The sequence below is a fragment of the Sipha flava genome, unplaced genomic scaffold (assembly GCF_003268045.1).
Source record: "Sipha flava isolate LNK unplaced genomic scaffold, YSA_version1 50_pilon_pilon, whole genome shotgun sequence".
Taxonomy (NCBI): Eukaryota; Metazoa; Arthropoda; class Insecta; order Hemiptera; family Aphididae; genus Sipha; species Sipha flava.
In genome coordinates, this window is record NW_020273428.1 from 711,766 (window position 1) to 729,364 (window position 17,599).

General features: G+C 30.0%; 1 protein-coding gene across 1 annotated transcript; it reads left to right on the forward strand.

Annotated features, from left to right (window-relative positions):
• Nucleotides 1-1,639: 1,639 nt before the first annotated feature.
• LOC112690585 (circadian clock-controlled protein-like) lies at nt 1,640-13,128 on the forward strand. Its single transcript, XM_025564623.1, has 6 exons — nt 1,640-2,355; nt 10,692-10,784; nt 10,984-11,131; nt 12,265-12,398; nt 12,568-12,717; nt 12,785-13,128. Exons 1-6 carry the CDS (start codon nt 2,223-2,225, stop codon nt 12,940-12,942), a joined length of 816 nt encoding a protein of 271 aa, XP_025420408.1. The 5' UTR covers nt 1,640-2,222; the 3' UTR covers nt 12,943-13,128.
• Nucleotides 13,129-17,599: the final 4,471 nt, after the last annotated feature.

The following is a 17,599-nucleotide window of genomic DNA, read 5'->3' on the forward strand; positions in this document are numbered from 1 at the left end:
TAGCATTGGATTATAAATTGCGTGACAACATTACATATAGGTTTCTAGTTAGTTTAATGAAGTTGCTATTTCAGAAGAAAACTTTTACGATTCCGTCATTAATGGATCCACGAATTTCAGTTTGTTAAATTTTATTGCATAAAAAGTAAGTATACATTTTATGTTTGTTTTTAATAAATCGATTATATTATTAGGAAATGTTTAATAACCAAATACTGTTAGGTTTTCAAGAAAAATAATTGAACAGTATAACAATATACAATTTAATATGCAATTTAATGCCTACTACAAAATCATAATATTATTTGTTTACCAACACTAATTATCTACATACAAGTATGTGTTTATATATTTTACTAATAATCATTATTTATTTTTATTTTAAATTTACTACTATTAAAAAAAAAAAAAAAAAATAATAATGATTCACAAATAAATATTCGATTTATAATAAGTTATTATTTAGAAGATAGAATACTACAATTCAAATTCTAAAATGCTTGTAAATGACTGTTATTACTGATTATTTGTACTGAGAAGTGGGCTGAGTTGCAAATCTAGAGGAGCAGGGGGGTGGGGAAATGCTCCCTTAATTTGGTACATGGGTAGAGGCAGTTGATCAATACTCGATGGTCTATTTTCAAACGTAACAATAAGTATAAATCAATGCTCTTATATTATTCGAGTGTAGCGATCAATTTTTCTCCATAGGCGAGTGTTAAATACTTTTATTTTCTCCCTCCCCTCCTCCCAACTAGTTAACTTCTCTGGTGGTGGATTATTTAGTTCAATCACAAACTAATAGGGTAAAATCAAATATAAGTGATATATTGCGTTCTCCAATAAAACCATCGTCAGCACCGTATTATCATAGTGTCCAGCGTGTATCAAAGGGTGACGACCCACACATCCGACGTTCAATGTTCGTGTACCTTTCCGTAATTCATAATAACGTTGTATTTTAAACCTTTAGATTTATCATGTACATAATTAATATTTATAACACACAAAGTCGGTAACTGGACGAGCGAAAGTGACGTAACTCTCACTGTATCCATGTTATACGTCCGGACGCATACATATGAACTCACACACATGTATATAATGTATATAACGGAGTAGCCACGGGAGTCGACGACGACCGGTCAAATAAATATGACATAAGAACGGTTCGACTCGCCACCGCAATTGAAGTTATTTATTATTATTATTATTATTATTGTGACGTGGTGCATATTTTGTATGTATTATGTACCGAGGTGGCGGAAGAACATCGCGTGGCCGCGGAACTCCCGTACAGGTGTATATCGTACATTTACGTGTTTTAAATATAACTATTACGTAACCGACTATAAAACGGCCTGTGACCACCGGTGCGGGGGTACGTAATACACAATACATACATACGCTTGCACTGTTTTGTGGTAGTGGTTATACGGTCTATGGTCGTGTTGTATGCGAGACGGAGAGAGACAGACCAGGGCGGACTGCGTGCTGCACAGGCAGAGAATAGTGCAATAGACAGAGGGGCGTCCTAGAGAGAGAGAGAGAGAGAGAGAGAGAAACACGTATTGCGTATACCTACGCGTGCGTGCGCGCTGAGAAAACATTCGGACGGGACGCGTTAGTCGAGCCCCCGCGATATTATACTTTCACTATCGTCGAAGAACGCATCGCATTCGTTGGCCATATCGTCTCTCTGTAACACACGCCATCATGATGATCGTCCGCTGTACAACATAATACAACATCACACCGAGCGTCGAGTATTTAATCACCGCCAACGTGACCATCTCGAGACGCGTTTTCGAACCTTGCGCGCGCGCGGCACAAACGGCTAGAAAAGAAAACAATTAAAGTTTAAAAGTTACGATCACTACGCCACCGAAGATCGTTTGGCGGTTTTCGAACAGCAATCGATCATTGTACTTTTCTTCTTTTTTTTAAATTTTTTTTTCGCTTTCGTCCGTTCACCATGAATCGACCGACATCAATTCTATTGTGCGCGCGACGATTCGTTTAGACAGCCGCGTAGACGTGAACGATAATTTTTTCTCCGTTTGCCACCCCTGGGGAACCGCACGAACTCGTACTTTGATCATAATACGTTTTCGCTTCTACGTATTTGTTTAAATCGATCCTATAAACATATAACAACACACACGTGTTGCATTAATTCGACTGTTCGCCGTCACGCACGTGTCGAATCAAGTGGATTTAGGATGGTGACGCGACGTTGCACCGCTGACGTAGACGATCGTCCGGTGTCGCTGACACTTCGGGCGTCCCTGTTGCTGGCGGCCATCGCCACCATCTCTCGGCCCGCCGAAGCCGTTCTTTCCGTGAACGCTACACGTGAGTACCAAAAATTTACCGCAACGACGACCGATAATATTGTTTTAACGTATTTATCCACTGTACGCCTTAAATTGTTCATTAATATAATGTATGTAGGTATTCCGAAACGAATAATATAATCATCGGTGTTTCGAACACCAATAGATTTCGTGAATATCACTAGATTTTTATACAGGGTGTTGAAAAAGTTTTGAAACGGCTCTCGTACGCTTCCGATTCTAACGGCTTTCAGGATTTTTCAACACCTTGTACGTATTTGAACGCATGCCTGTAATATGTGCGTGTCAAGCATTATACCACGTAACACATTTTATACATATTGGATTATCTATACATGGTTGTACTAGTAAACTTGCCGTAGAAAGTATACCCGCAATCTATTGTTGGGTTTGGACGAGTTTTCTCGTTCGACATTATACGTACCTACTGCGTTACGTCGTCCTCGATCGCGTTGCACCGTAAATATACCTACATATTATGTATATCCGTTTTTTGTGCGAGTATCGTGTAAGCATGTAACATGCGCTTAAAGTTTTTTAGATAAGTGAGTAGTGACCGTACATCCCTTATAATAATGCACCTACGTTATTATTATTCCCTTTATGCCTACGTAATGTAATTATGTATTATTTTTCTTCTGCGCGCGCGCGCGCACACACTCACACACACACACACACACACACACACACACACACACGCGCGCGCGCACACATATATTCTTCGTTAAGCATATATTATGTAAAACGGCTGTTCCGTGAAATGATTTGTTTATTTAATGACGAACAAAATTACGTGTTTTTACTTTCATATTATATTATAATAACAGTCCTGTTACGGAGCAACCGTCGGTTGTGTTATTTTCTTCGAGTTGAGCTTACCTTGAACGATGATAGACGATCTATGTATAATCGAAACGTTTTAAATATTCACTTCCTTCTATATTCTATGGCCCCGATTTCATTCGAAGATTATCAGGGTACCGAATACTGTTTCGCACGGGAAAAATAAAGAGACTATGTAAAGTCGAAGTCGATTCACAACCATCGGGAAACCACGGTCATGTTAAATTGGTCTACGCAATTGATGTCCAAAAATCGTATTTATATCTACTTGCTTGAGGTGCAACATAGATTTAAACGAATATACGTTATGTGCACTGTATTTAATGGTATTCTGCCGTTCCTGACGGTTTTAGCAATGGTCAATCTACGTAGTGTCATTTCCGTTGAATACGAGTTAAAGTTTCATTATGTTTAGTTGTTTTGGACGAGGGATTAATTGGATGAATAAAAACACGAATATTCGTGATCAGTCCCTAAAATCATATTATATTGTCTGTAATATAGTGTTCACATTTTTTTCTCTATGACACGAAAAACCATATCAATAAACTATTGTTGACTTATATAGAAAATCCAAGACCAACAACTTTTATGTGTGCATGTAAAATCGTAGTTCAATAACTGTAAAACGTAGATATAATAATATATAATAATAATTACGTTTTGGTTTTTATGTGGTATATAACATTGTAATCGAACGCGCTGTCGTCTACATTAAATGTAATGTAATCAAACGATCGGGATTGATCGCTAAGCAATACAGTATTTCCATTAGAGTGACAATTATATTATATATTTATTTTAATTTTAGTTCAGTTGTTTTTCAGTGATTTTTCTACCATTTGAAATTGCTTCGGTATTGCGGGGATCGAAATAATACTGTCTTAAGTAGACGGAAAATTCGAATTTTCGAATACTTTTATAATAAATAATAATAATAATAATAACTTAAAATCCGTTCTCGATAAACGCAATAAGTGTACCGTACAACGTATACTTATGTAATATGAAAATATACATAAATGAAAGAAGAAGAATCGTCTCCGAAAGCGAGCTCGTTCTGGAGACAAGAGTTCGTTTAATAGTACACAAAAAAACCACATACGAACGACATTATTTCGAAACATCAACACGCGAAAATTGAATATTAGGTCCTTGCGTCGTCTAAACGTGTACGAGCACCGCATAGCTTTTATCGGAATCGGTGGAGCATGAATCGCGTAGGTGAACTACGGCGCGCGCATTGCATTAGAACGGGTGACGGACGGCGGGGACGGGAAAAGGAAAAAATCCGTACGACAGAAAAAAAAAAAAAAAATTAATGAATACATAATATTTGTAATGTGCACGTGACGCGCACCGAAGAGCGTACTTACCCGCCGTACATAATATTATTGTACGCACGCGAGTGATTATCCAACTGCGGGCGACAATAACGCGAGTTGCTTAATTTTTTTTTCGCACTCGGACGACTGTTACGCAATCCGGTCACTTCGCCGCGTTAGACTTTCTGCAGTCGCGCGTCTTCGGCCGGTTCTCAGCAGCTGAAGCCCACCCGATCCGGGACCGTTCTCCGGCGGATACGGAGATTGAAAAAATACCGTTCTGATAGCGCTCATATTCGACCCGCGATATTGCCAAACCCGTCGTGTCCCTCCCGTACAGCCGTTTCCGCGGACTTCAGGTCGCGCCAATATGTGCCCACACGATAATAATAACGGCACTCGTAATAACAACAATAACACGATTGCCAATCACCACGGCTGCGCAGTCGTATTATACATTGGCACACATATTATATTTATTATTATACGACCGGCGCATAATACACATTATGCTCGTGTACACGAATATGTTTTTACGTGCGTGTGTGTGTGTGTGGCGCGTTCATCGTGCGCGCACACACAATGAGTAGTAGTGCGTTTGTGTGCAATACAATGATCGACCGAACGGGGTCAAGGGCGCTCTTGCGAATGTACTGGCAAATATTCGATCTTACCCCGTGCACTCAACGTACACTGCAAAACGCGATATCCTTGCGAGCATGCGGTGGCAACTGGACCTCGTTACGTGCGCACAACACGTGTATTACGCGGGGCCAGATAACGGACGGAACGATTTTTTCAACGTTTCGAAGGGTACGAATTCTAATGAAAAGTTCACCCGGTTCGAAGTGCCCGATCATATAGTAAATGTTTTTTGTTGGTCATAAATCCTTAAAACCGTTGCCGGTAACGTCCCGAACGCGGACGGTTTTTTTTTTTCATTCCGAGAACGGATGACGTCCTGGATATCCCCGCGTCTCCGGTGTAACAGTATTATTACGAGATACGCTCGGCCGTGCGGCCGGAACCGCGAGACCAAGTGCAGCCGTGTAACAACATTGTTATTACATGCACGTGTGCAACTCTACTCGCGTGCAAGACCTGTTTGCTGTGACCGTGCGCGTTTTTCTACGTAAAAAAAAAAAAAAATAAAATAAAAACGTATCGTCCAACCGAAAAAAGAACTCCGTGCACCGGCCGTGTCCACGGACAGGAAAAGTACCGGAAACGACGGGAGCGCGGACCAGGTATTTGAAAAGTGAAAGCGGTCGCGCCACGCGATCGTTACTCAATACCTGGTCGAGTGTGCGCGCGCGCGCGCGTGGAAAAGAAACCGATCGTATGCGAATCGTCATCGGAGGACGTACGGGCGACGTGCGAGACCGCGAACGTTTTACAAAATTTATTACAAAATGTTTTACAATTTTACAACGGTACGCCGCGGACAAGCGCACCGGTAAAACGCGAACGACGAGAAAACGACGGTTTAATCATACGAAAATAATTAGTACCCACGACAATTGTTCAATAACGTTTATTTTCTTTTTAATAATCGACTAACCCATATAGTTTTCCATAAAAGATATGCTCGATTTGTCAAGGTTATGAGCTAGGAGGGACGTCATACATCTCATTCTTCTCATAACGATGTCGAATAAATTCTGAAACCTGTCAAACGAATTCGTACAAATTGTACGCTAAATGTTTGAAAAAAAAAAAAAAAAAATCCAGAACATCTTTGGAGGTGGATCGGAGCTGGTGACATGGACCAGACGTTAAACGATAGGCGGGAGATATACTAGTACATGGGGGCTCGTGTGCGGCTCTTGAACCAAATTTAGTCTAAAATTAATAAAATGTTTTTAGAATCGTTTGTAACATTAGATAGTGTTTTTACTGCCGTCGGTTTCGTTATCATTACAGTCGTTATTAGGTTTAGATTGGCACGGAAACGTCGCTTTTAATATGTGTAACCAAAAATATGTCTTAATTTTATAAACATCGCTTTACAATGTGGCTTGCCTCGAATTAGCTTTGTAAATTTGCGGCTCCCAAAGTTAAGGTTAGTGGTTACCACTGCACTTGTAGTATATAATTAACATACACTTGCATGGGTCCGATCCTATCGTATTGCTGGTTCAAGTCATCCGTGTACCGTACATATATTATACGTGAATGTATATCAGGTTTAAATATATATTTGCTGTACATAATGGTTAGGAAGATTTTACTTAAAAATTAGTGCTATGCATGAAATATGTGTACAGTTAAATGCATACTCCATTATTCTGATTAAGAAAAAAAACACGATTATCACGTCGCCAGGAACGTCTGCTATAAACATGGGTGTATTATTATTCACGAGCTAAGAGATTGTACTAAACCTGAAAAAACTCAAAATAAGTAAAAAAAAAAAAAAATCCTCGAGAGATCGTTAAGATTTCAAGTTTTTATACCACTTAATGTTCATAATTGTTAAATAATATAAGACTTAATTATTATAGAAAATAATTGAACTCTAAACTAACTCTAACTATAAAAATACGGGTGAAGTCACAACGGCTGTTATTTTTCTTTTTAATTTTTCTTTTTTAAAATGTATATGTGCTCCTTCCCTAAAATTACGGATATACCGCAATTTGTTATGTATTCATATATTAATCCTCAACTTAAATCCTCATTTCCTCATTTCAAAATCTTAATTTTATTAAATTGGAAATTATTAGGAGTAAGATATTATCATCACTTGATTAAAATATGTAAAACCTGTAGTCTGTAACTTCCAGAGTGAATTTTGGAGCTCATAAATTTGACGTCATTTTTCGTGAGTTTCCATAATATACCTGAACGAGTTCCGTCGTTACTACGCATTTATTAATTCAAAATCAATCCAACTAAACAAAAATTGACTATAAATAGTTCTATACCACCTAGTTATACATGGTACACTGAGATATTCGGCATTTTTAAACTTATCTGCTACAGTCTAATAATAAATAAGCTTGACCCGTGTACTATATTAAAGCTCACTTTAATACACTCCTCATCACCTTTATCCACGCAATTTCAAAAGCAATTTTCTCTATTTGTCTAAAATAATTAATTATTAATATAATTATTATTTGAAGTATATACAAAGTCTATTTAATCAAGTTGGTTAATTGGACTTTGACGAATATTAAATATTTTTATTATGCAAATGTATTGAATATTTGTATGTTTGCTTTTGTCCCTCCATGCATTGGGGTTTGTAATGGTTGTTCATTCGGAATTTTTTGTGATAAAATCAGTGTCCCGTTATAGATGCAATACAATAGTTTATAATTATTACAAAAAAATATTTTATGCTGTTCAATAATTGAGCGTATAATATGAGTAATGAGTATATTTTATTGTCTTTTAACTTTTTATTTAATTTTTGTTGATAGTACACGACATACATGATAATTATTTTTATTTTATTCCGACATAATATATATTATTTTCACAATTTTTTATTGAATATTTGTAGACATCTTTTATAACTTATTTACACTTATTTTTTTCACTAATTTCTATAAATATGAAATACCTAGTGTATGTAAAATAACAGATATAAGATATTTAAATGATTTTTATGTAAAAACCAATATAAAATATTATTAAATTTTTGTTTTATTAATATCGAATGTAATAGTAATATGAAAATCTGATAAAAATTCAAAATATAAGCATTGGATATAACTGGTTTTTAAATTTTAAAACAATATGTTTATTATAACATAATATGACAAACTTATTGAGAGTCTAAAGTCATTTACAATAAAGCAATAAAGCCATATTTTTAAAATTTAATTTTTGTACTTGTCTGACTCTATTTGCTGGTTTGTTGAGCAAAACGTGGAAATTTTATATTTACTAAAATTTTATACAATAGACTGCAATTTTAGATTAACAGAATACGTCATCATATAGATTAAAATTGGTGCATAATGAAAACATGATTGTAAAATCACGATTGTTACATCATATTCTAAAAAATGGTCAACTATATAAAAGCTTACCAAAGGGGAAAAAGTAAAAATTGACGCAAGATAGTTGAGTGAAATTATCAAAAGAATAACGCCCAGTTAAAAGTGAAAATGCAGTTAATTTTTTTTTAATAATGATTTTCATTCGAGTCACCAACATTTATAGTTATCATATTTAATCAATTAGTATTTATGAATTGTGATACTTTTATTTATCTAAAACAAATATTATTTACCAATCGTCTTTGAAATGTTATCGTTGTTGTCCAATGGTCATATATATATGGAAACAGATACATATAGTTAGTCAAATCCTGTCACATGCACAGAAAACAATTTTAATTATAAATTTGTAATCTACCTAACTAAATAATATAAACTAAAGGATCAAGAATAAGTTAAGGATAAGACGATGTCAATTTAAGCCAGTAAAGTTACTTTAATTTAATTATAAAAGTAACTAATTAGTTAGAAGTTCTATAATAAAAAATCTAATTAGTCGAGTTGAAAAGTTTTAAATTTTATTTCTATTTAAATCTGTAAATTAGTTAGCGTTCAACATTGGATTTTTTTCTTTCTTTCAAATTTTAGTTTCATTTGTTGGTTTTTGCGTTGTGTTTTGATTTCATAATCTTAATTTATCATACATTGACGCAAAAGTAGTTAAATTATAATATGGGATTATATTCACTTAAGATAACAAAAAGTTTTTGTAACAATCACAAAGATGTTTCACTATAAGTGTTGTTATTCAACGGTAAACAAAAAACAACCAAATATTTCCATAGGTTTCATGGTTATTTTTTCATATTTACTGCTTAATATATATAATATAATATTTATACTTCAGTTATTATTAATTTTTTTACATTATGATACTGTATTTATTGTGAAATCATTGATCACATTTACTATAACATACTAAAAATATTATATTATGGTTTTTCCATTATTAAATCCATTTAAAAATATTTTTTTTAATAATTATTTGCTTATTTAACAACCTTTTTTTTTCACAGTAGATATTTTATATTATAATGTATTCTCAAGTTTTATGACTATACAGTTAGAATCATGATATATTTACATAATTAATTTTTTTCATGTGAGTAAACAATCATAAATATCGTATATTCTAATACTCTAAATCATTTTTAAGAAATTTTATAACAGTATAAAACAAATTAAAAACTTAATATCTACATGGTTCTTCAATCACGATAACACGAATGAAGTTTATACCAAGTTTTCATTCAAATATCATATAAACATAATAATGTCATTCTAGATTCTCGTTATTCGAGCTAAGCTGTTATTTCTTTGTTATATAGATTCTATAAAATTATATTAATTATATTGTGTAGTGTTAAATAAATGGTATTGTTAACAAGCATGGTGGTTTACGTTATTTGATAAGGCAATGAGATGAATTTATTAATTAGTGTAGTCTGAATGTATTTTTGAAGACATAGTTACCATCGGCAATCATTAGGATCGCATGTAAAATATCAATTAAAATAGGTTAGCAATCATTTAACGATAAGGCGAAATGATACTTATCAATTGATTTGTAATATTCTAGATAAGTTACGTTGTATGAGTGGAAATAATAAATATTTCATGCTCATAGCATGATAGATGTCCATATCATTTTAGACTATTATAATTAGTTAGTGAAATTAAAATCCATGATATTATTGTAGGTACATTTTAATTATAATTGTAAGGTAATAAAAAACTAAGCAATTATTGTAATAATTATTCGAATTCGGTTTCAAGTTCACATTCAATTTACCTATTAAATATTATATTATGCCCATTGATACATGTATGGTGTAACTCCATAGACATGTATTCTTGATTATATTTCATCTCCTTATAAATTATTCAAAAAACAAAAAACAAAATTATTTGATTATTAATTTAATATTTCTAATATTATATTTTGGATGATAAAAAATAGAGCCTTGTGGAACGAAGTACATACCGATGTATGTAAATATTATAGTGTCATTGTGACAGTTTCATTTGGAAACATCAATTTTTTTATGTATTATTACGGAATGATAATAACATGTTACATAAAATATTGTTTGATTTGTATAAAACTTTAAAGAAAATAAATGATTATAATCGATTTTTCATATTTGTTTCAGCTGAATACATTCACCCATGCCGGAAGGCGGACGCACAGTTCAATAATTGCATAAAAGAAACATTCAATCATCTTCGACCCTATCTCATAAACGGTTAATTTAATATTGATTATGTATTTTTCTCTACTACAGTCGATAATTGATTAAACTATCATTACAGTGAAATCTTTACGTGAATTTCTCGTTTCTTATTCCATTCTTACATCCATCTCACTTAATAATGGACTTTTCACTGTGTATCTATTATGCCAAACTACATAATATGTAAACTAATAAAACATTTGGTCTTTAGGTATTGACGAACTGACCGTACCACCAATTGAACCGTTAATTATACCGAAAATGCAAATGGAAAACGGCCACGGAGCGGTCAGGGTGAGGGCCATACTGAGTAATATGACTATACACGGCGCGAGCAATTATACGGTTCTAAACGTCAGGTAGAAACTTTGTTTAGTTGTCATTCTTCTTCTTCTTCTTTTGGATTTTACGGGCCATTTAGGTCCATTGTCGCAACAACCAACTGCCTCCATCTATCTCTATCTTGAGCTAATTCTTTTCCGTCGTTTACTCCCAATTTCGATTGTTTAGTTGTCATATTTACCAATACGATAAATTCTAATTGAACCTTACCTATATGTACCACTAATAAATGTAATGGTTCGATAATTAATTAATTCAATGAGCATGAGCGTCTAGGAAGGATTTAATGATGTGTAAGCTGTTTAAAATTTAAATTAGTCTTTTGTCTGTTCTTTATTTAAAACGCGATTTTCTAATGAACGATGGATTTTCATCCTATGAGACTATAAAAGATATCCATAATGCATTATTTGTTACTTTTTAATTAAATTTGTAATATTATTAATCGCGAGATTCGATTAATTTTGAATTATTCACTCATGAATATTAAACATTTGTTAAATACCTAAAATATATTCATCAATATACCCACATCGAACGAAATTTGTAAACAATTATAGTAGTAATTCAACAGTAAGATCCTTGTTCAGTTATTAGTATAACTGATTTAGTAGTATAGTTTGTTTTAATTATAAAAAATACAATTGTGTTAAAAATTGTAAATGGTAATTTTGAAAAGTGTTTATTCGACACTTGCATTTAGTAAATTACTATAACATTGTTTTGCCTGTTACATTAGATGAAATTATACAAACTTTACGATGAGATTTTTCAGAATTTTGCTAGTAATCTAAATAAGTATGCTAAGGTTATTATTATAGATAATTATACTCTAGATGCGAAATTCTGATTGACGTGTTTGACACGTATGATGATTATTTTTTATTCATACTAAACAATAATGCAAACGATAAAAATATTTTTCTGAATAAACCACCTGTTTATAATTTGTTCTTTAATTATAATCTCGAACCTTAATGCATAACTATTTCACTCAATTGAAATGAGATAAAATATTATCTATAAATATAAAATTTATGTACAAGGTCATTAACACGGTTTATCTATATTGGTTTCATTTAATGTGTAAAATATTTTAAAAAATTATTTATTTATATAATTGTTTGAGATATTCAATTATTTTTCGTAGGAGCGATATGAACAAGTATCGCATAGACTTGGGACTTTTCATACCACATATTGAAGCTACTGGAAATTACGATGTCAATGGTAACGTGTTGTTATTGCCAGTGAGGAGCAGAGGAGAGTTTTGGGCGTCCTTCGGTCAGATTACATTACATTATATTAAATTTTACAATTAAAATTATTTTTAATTTATGTTATGTATAAATGTTATAATATTTTATGTATTATGTTGTAATTTTTTTCATGGCGATGAACAAAATAAAATTATATTCGTATATTCTAATATATACACATATTTATTTTATAGAAAACGTAACGGCCCTAGCAAAATTATACGGTATTGAGGTGAAAAAAGAAGGAGTTAAGTATATGAAAACGGAAAGATTGGGCATTGGTTTCAAGTTGGAGAAATCAGATTTTAAAATCAAAGACTCCATCAATATGCAAAACGTCATAGGTTAAAATAAATAGTAAAATTGTTGTAATAATTTGATTTCAAAATTGTGTTTTCGCTTTAAATTTAGGCGAAGCAATGAACGTATTTCTAAACGAGAATGCTGCTGAGATTATCGAAGAAATGAAACCCGCAGCATCGCAAGCAATTGGCAAGCATTTCAAAAATTTCTTGAACAATGCGTTCTTACAAATCCCACTTAAAGTTTGGCTGAAAGATTCAGACTAAAATAATTACGAACAACTTTATATTTACCATACATCGAGGTACATTATTTGTTTAAATTCCTTCACCTATCCAATATTAGTGAGTATTTTAATTTTTAAGCCACATTTTCGCATAATATCATTCTCAAATGTACATTTATTTATTTAAGTTGTTGCATTATTAAAACAATTATTAATATAGACTTTATATTGTGTAGATTCCTGATATTTTTATATGTGTATTTATACATTTATATATATACACATATTTTTTTTGGATTTTTTTAAAATATAACACTATTATAGTGTTATTTCTAGTTTTAGTTAAACATACTTAATCATCAATTGATTACCCATTAATTTTGAATTAGATTTTTTTTTTTTTTGTTTTCTTACGCAACAATTTTTGGAAAGTTTAAACGTGCTGTGCCGGGCAACAGTGCAATTTTTAAATAGTATGTAAAAGATATATTAACTTCGTATATATAATCAAATGATTATGCTAAGAAAAATAATTTGTTTAATTTTAAGAAACAAATATTTTTTTAAGATAATTGTTTATGATATATGATCGATATAAATAATATGTACATTTTTTTTAGTTCAAATTTTTATAAACAAGAACCAACATGGTAAAAGTTTATAAAAAAAATCACTACAATTTATAATTAGTTACACAAAAATTTAAATACTTTATTGTTTTTTTTTTTTTTTTTTTTTTTTTGTTGTATTTAATATTTGTTTGTTCTATTATAAAAGGTATGTTAAGGTTCAGTAGTTTTCGTTGCTTTACTTTTTAACTGTTAGATATTTAATCAAAATATCAAAATAAAGTATTAATACCTATTATTATAACAAATAAGAGTGACCTACTTATATAGTATTTTAATATTATAATGCAATATAAAAAAAATTAATAATTACAAAAGTATTATATTATAGATTATCCAATGAATGAATTCGTTTCTTAGAATACAATATTATACTCGTATACGTATCATTCATTTATTTTAGTTTTCAAAATAGATGATGTTTTTAAATGATGAAAATACTTTTTTTACGTTACACAATGTTTTTTCAGGAAATAAAAATGATTCTGTATATTTACATTATATTAATTTCACAGTATTTAGTAAAATACTTAGTAAAAGACCTTATTTAGTGGCCCAATACTCGTCCAAGATGATTATTGCATGATAAAAAAAAAAAAAAAAATAAAATAAAAGTGGAAAAGAAGAACAAGGTCGAGCATATAATTTAATCTTGGTCAGGTCATTTATGTATTAGAAATTTAGAAGTAAGTAATTAAAATTAGCCAATTAGTAAAAAAAAAAATATTGTTATTATAACTGGATTATAACGATTAAAATATTTTTTATCAACTGGATGCATTTTCTTCTTATTCTCATTAAATTTTCCATCGTTTTAGTTGATTTCTTTTATCAAAATGGTCGAGTTGATAGGTTTTTACTTAACGTCTTCATTTTTGAAAGCTTAGTGTCTACTCTACATTAATTATTTGCGAACAAAACATTAAATCGTATTATGTTATAGTTCTATAATACAATAAATGATTTGATGTTTACTAAAAAAAAAAACTAATTATTATTATAAAAATCGTATCAATTAATATAGTATGAATATAAATATATACCCTAAATTTATTGATTACAGTTAATCAAACGTATTATTGATAAAAACGAAAAACGAAAACTGTAATGAATCTTAAATATACATAAATACAGTACTAAATAAATACATAATACTAAGTTTGAATTTATTAGGCACACTAAATAAATATATGTATATTTTAACAATGAGTGATTACAAATAATAATGCGACTAACGTTGGACCATCTTAATTCCCTGACGCTTACAACTATAGAAAATTATCATTTAATATCGTAAAATAGTTTAGTCAATGAGTTTAGGGGGTCATGATCAATGCATGTATAATAATGTGTATGGGTTATACACCTTGCACAGATGGCAGAAATAAAATTAAGTGGATGTCGTTAACTAAAAAAATGTATTATTTCACACGTCGCGCACATACTATTAATCCTTCAGTTATTTCTCTGGATTTTAAGTGTAACTATTATTACTTAACTTGCAATTTTTTTTTATACTTATATAGTTTAGTATATGCACACACAATATGATTTTACAGAGCGTACGTTGGCCAAAATCAACACGAAAGGTTTATATTCATTTCGACACGTAATTACATCATTGATCATACATGGTAACGGTACCGAGTAACGGCAGTGTCATAATTTTAACTCAAATATTTTGTGAAAGATGATTCGAAAGTAGTATAATTTTTAGAAATTAAAAATAATTTTAGTAGAACAGCATTAGTAAAACTATTTTCTGATACATTTTATTTATTGATTTTAAATAACGGCTAAACAGCTATTAAATCATAAAATTAGACATAAAAAATATTTTTAAATCTATACAAATTACAAATATATATAATTTTGTAAAACCATTTGAAAAATGATAATAATAGAAAATACGCTAAAAGTAGTTGAAATTACCCCCTTCTTATCAAGGTTCGATTGATATATAGATATAGAATATATTTTAAATTTCAAACCTCTAACTGACTATGTATTTGTAATATTATCATACATAAAAGTTTTTTTTTCTCATAATATATCGGTTTGAAACGGATTTTTAATATTTGATAATAAAGCTGTACTTTAAATATTTGAAAACTATATTCAGTTTTCAGTAGCATTAATTATTAACTTCTCAATTTGTTGAAATACATATGTCTATTAATTAGTGATGTAGTTATGAAAAATCAGAGAGTGAGATTGCGTTTACACTCTAACCCTTTAGGTACCCAGATTATATTAGTTTTTTTAGTCATAAAATATTATTTAATTTAATTTTAATTTTATGAATCGTTTGACTACGATTTATTATATAGTGATCATTATTGTCATGATATCAATATGTATTATGTTCATATATTCGATGATCAAATTATAATATATTTTACTATTGAAATAACTATATAATAACAAAGGCATTATAATAATTACATGTATACCCAAGCAATGCCCTCCTAGCTACCAATTACGTCTTAGTGCAACAGCATTTGACGTCCCCTCTATTCACCAATCTTTTTGTTGTAAAATTGATTTCACATTCTTAGCATATAATTTACCTCATTCTTTAAATATGTTTAATAATTAATAATTAAGGTACTTAATTATTCATTATTTTATATTATTATCATTATTGAAGTTATATTTATTTATTTTTTTATAATATTTTAAAATTAACATTTCATTATCTTGGCTTAATTATAGAAAAATTACTTTTTTTTCACAAAACTATAAATAAATATTATAAAAATGTATGTATTCATAATTTACATAGAATTATGAGTTATACATAATATATAAACATAAGGGTTCAAGGTAAATATTACAATCACCTTTTATATTCATAAGACAAAATAATAATAATAAATAATAATATTTTGTAACACAGACATAATATTCTAATATTTGAACATTATTTATAACATAAAACTTTCTTAGATTAAACCAAGGAATTTTTTCTTGCTTTAAGTTTTGCAAAATTTTCAACCAAATTACGTTTTGCGTTATTGAGTTGGTATTGTATGTAGGAATAAAATTTTCGTGATGAGTAAGGTTTGTTTACTGAATTATCTGAATTCACTCAAACTTGATTTTATTATCGCGTAAAATTGATAATGAATTGATTATAATCTAGTATACACATATTTATTATATATTTGGGTAATATTGTAATAATATTCATGAATAATGAATATTATAAATGATTCTGATTTTATAGCGTTTGCTAATTGTTATAAAATACAAATAAAAATAGTAAAGTGAGATATACATTTATTTTGTACACCAGGAACTCCAAAAATGAAATATTATTTTGATATTTTTTGCAAATTTAAAGTATTTTAGAATTTTATTATAATTTTCGAAGTTTTGGTGTTATTATTGGTTAATACTCAAAATAATATAATACCATAAATATTATTTATATTGACTGAGAAATAGTATTAATTCATTTATGTATAATAAGAAAAATTCCCACATTTTTGTTTTTTGTCACAATTTTTAAAATTATTAACAGATGGTAATTTTAGTTTTTTTTTTTTTATGAATGTATTAATTCATAAAATTAGTAATCATGTAGATTAGATTCATTAAGTTTATAAATAATAATTCAAAAAATAAAATAAGCTGTGGTAAAATATAATAAATTAAATTAAATGTTGATTCACATTTATTTTCTTTTTCTTTTTAGGGCAATAGGTTATACTCTTAAATTATTTTTGATCATATTATAGTGCGTATTTCAGTACTTTTCAATGATTTTAAATCTGAATCCTAGTATTTATGATTTACAGATAATATTCGTTATAATATAAAGTCAAGTTAATGTACTATTTTACTTGGTATCTACTACCCATACAATACATAAAAAGTCATAAATTGAGATCATCAATTATCATTATTAAATTATTAATAATATTCTATCCTATGGTAATATTTATGTAGTCATGCAACACATTATTTATATTATTTACATTTTATGATATATGTTATACAATTTTATAGTTACTCTGATATTCCAGTATAAAAGAAAAATTAATGCTTACCTATCTGAAATAA

What these genes read in the sequence shown, in the direction of transcription:
- LOC112690585 (XM_025564623.1), top strand. Translation starts at nt 2,223, where the DNA reads ATGGTGACGCGACGTTGCACCGCTGACGTAGACGATCGTCCGGTGTCG. An exon ending in TCTTTCCGTGAACGCTACAC is followed by an intron (nt 2,356 to 10,691) that starts GTGAGTACCAAA and finishes TATTTGTTTCAG; the next exon opens with CTGAATACATTCACCCATGC. An exon ending in AGAGTTTTGGGCGTCCTTCG is followed by an intron (nt 12,399 to 12,567) that starts GTCAGATTACAT and finishes TTTATTTTATAG; the next exon opens with AAAACGTAACGGCCCTAGCA.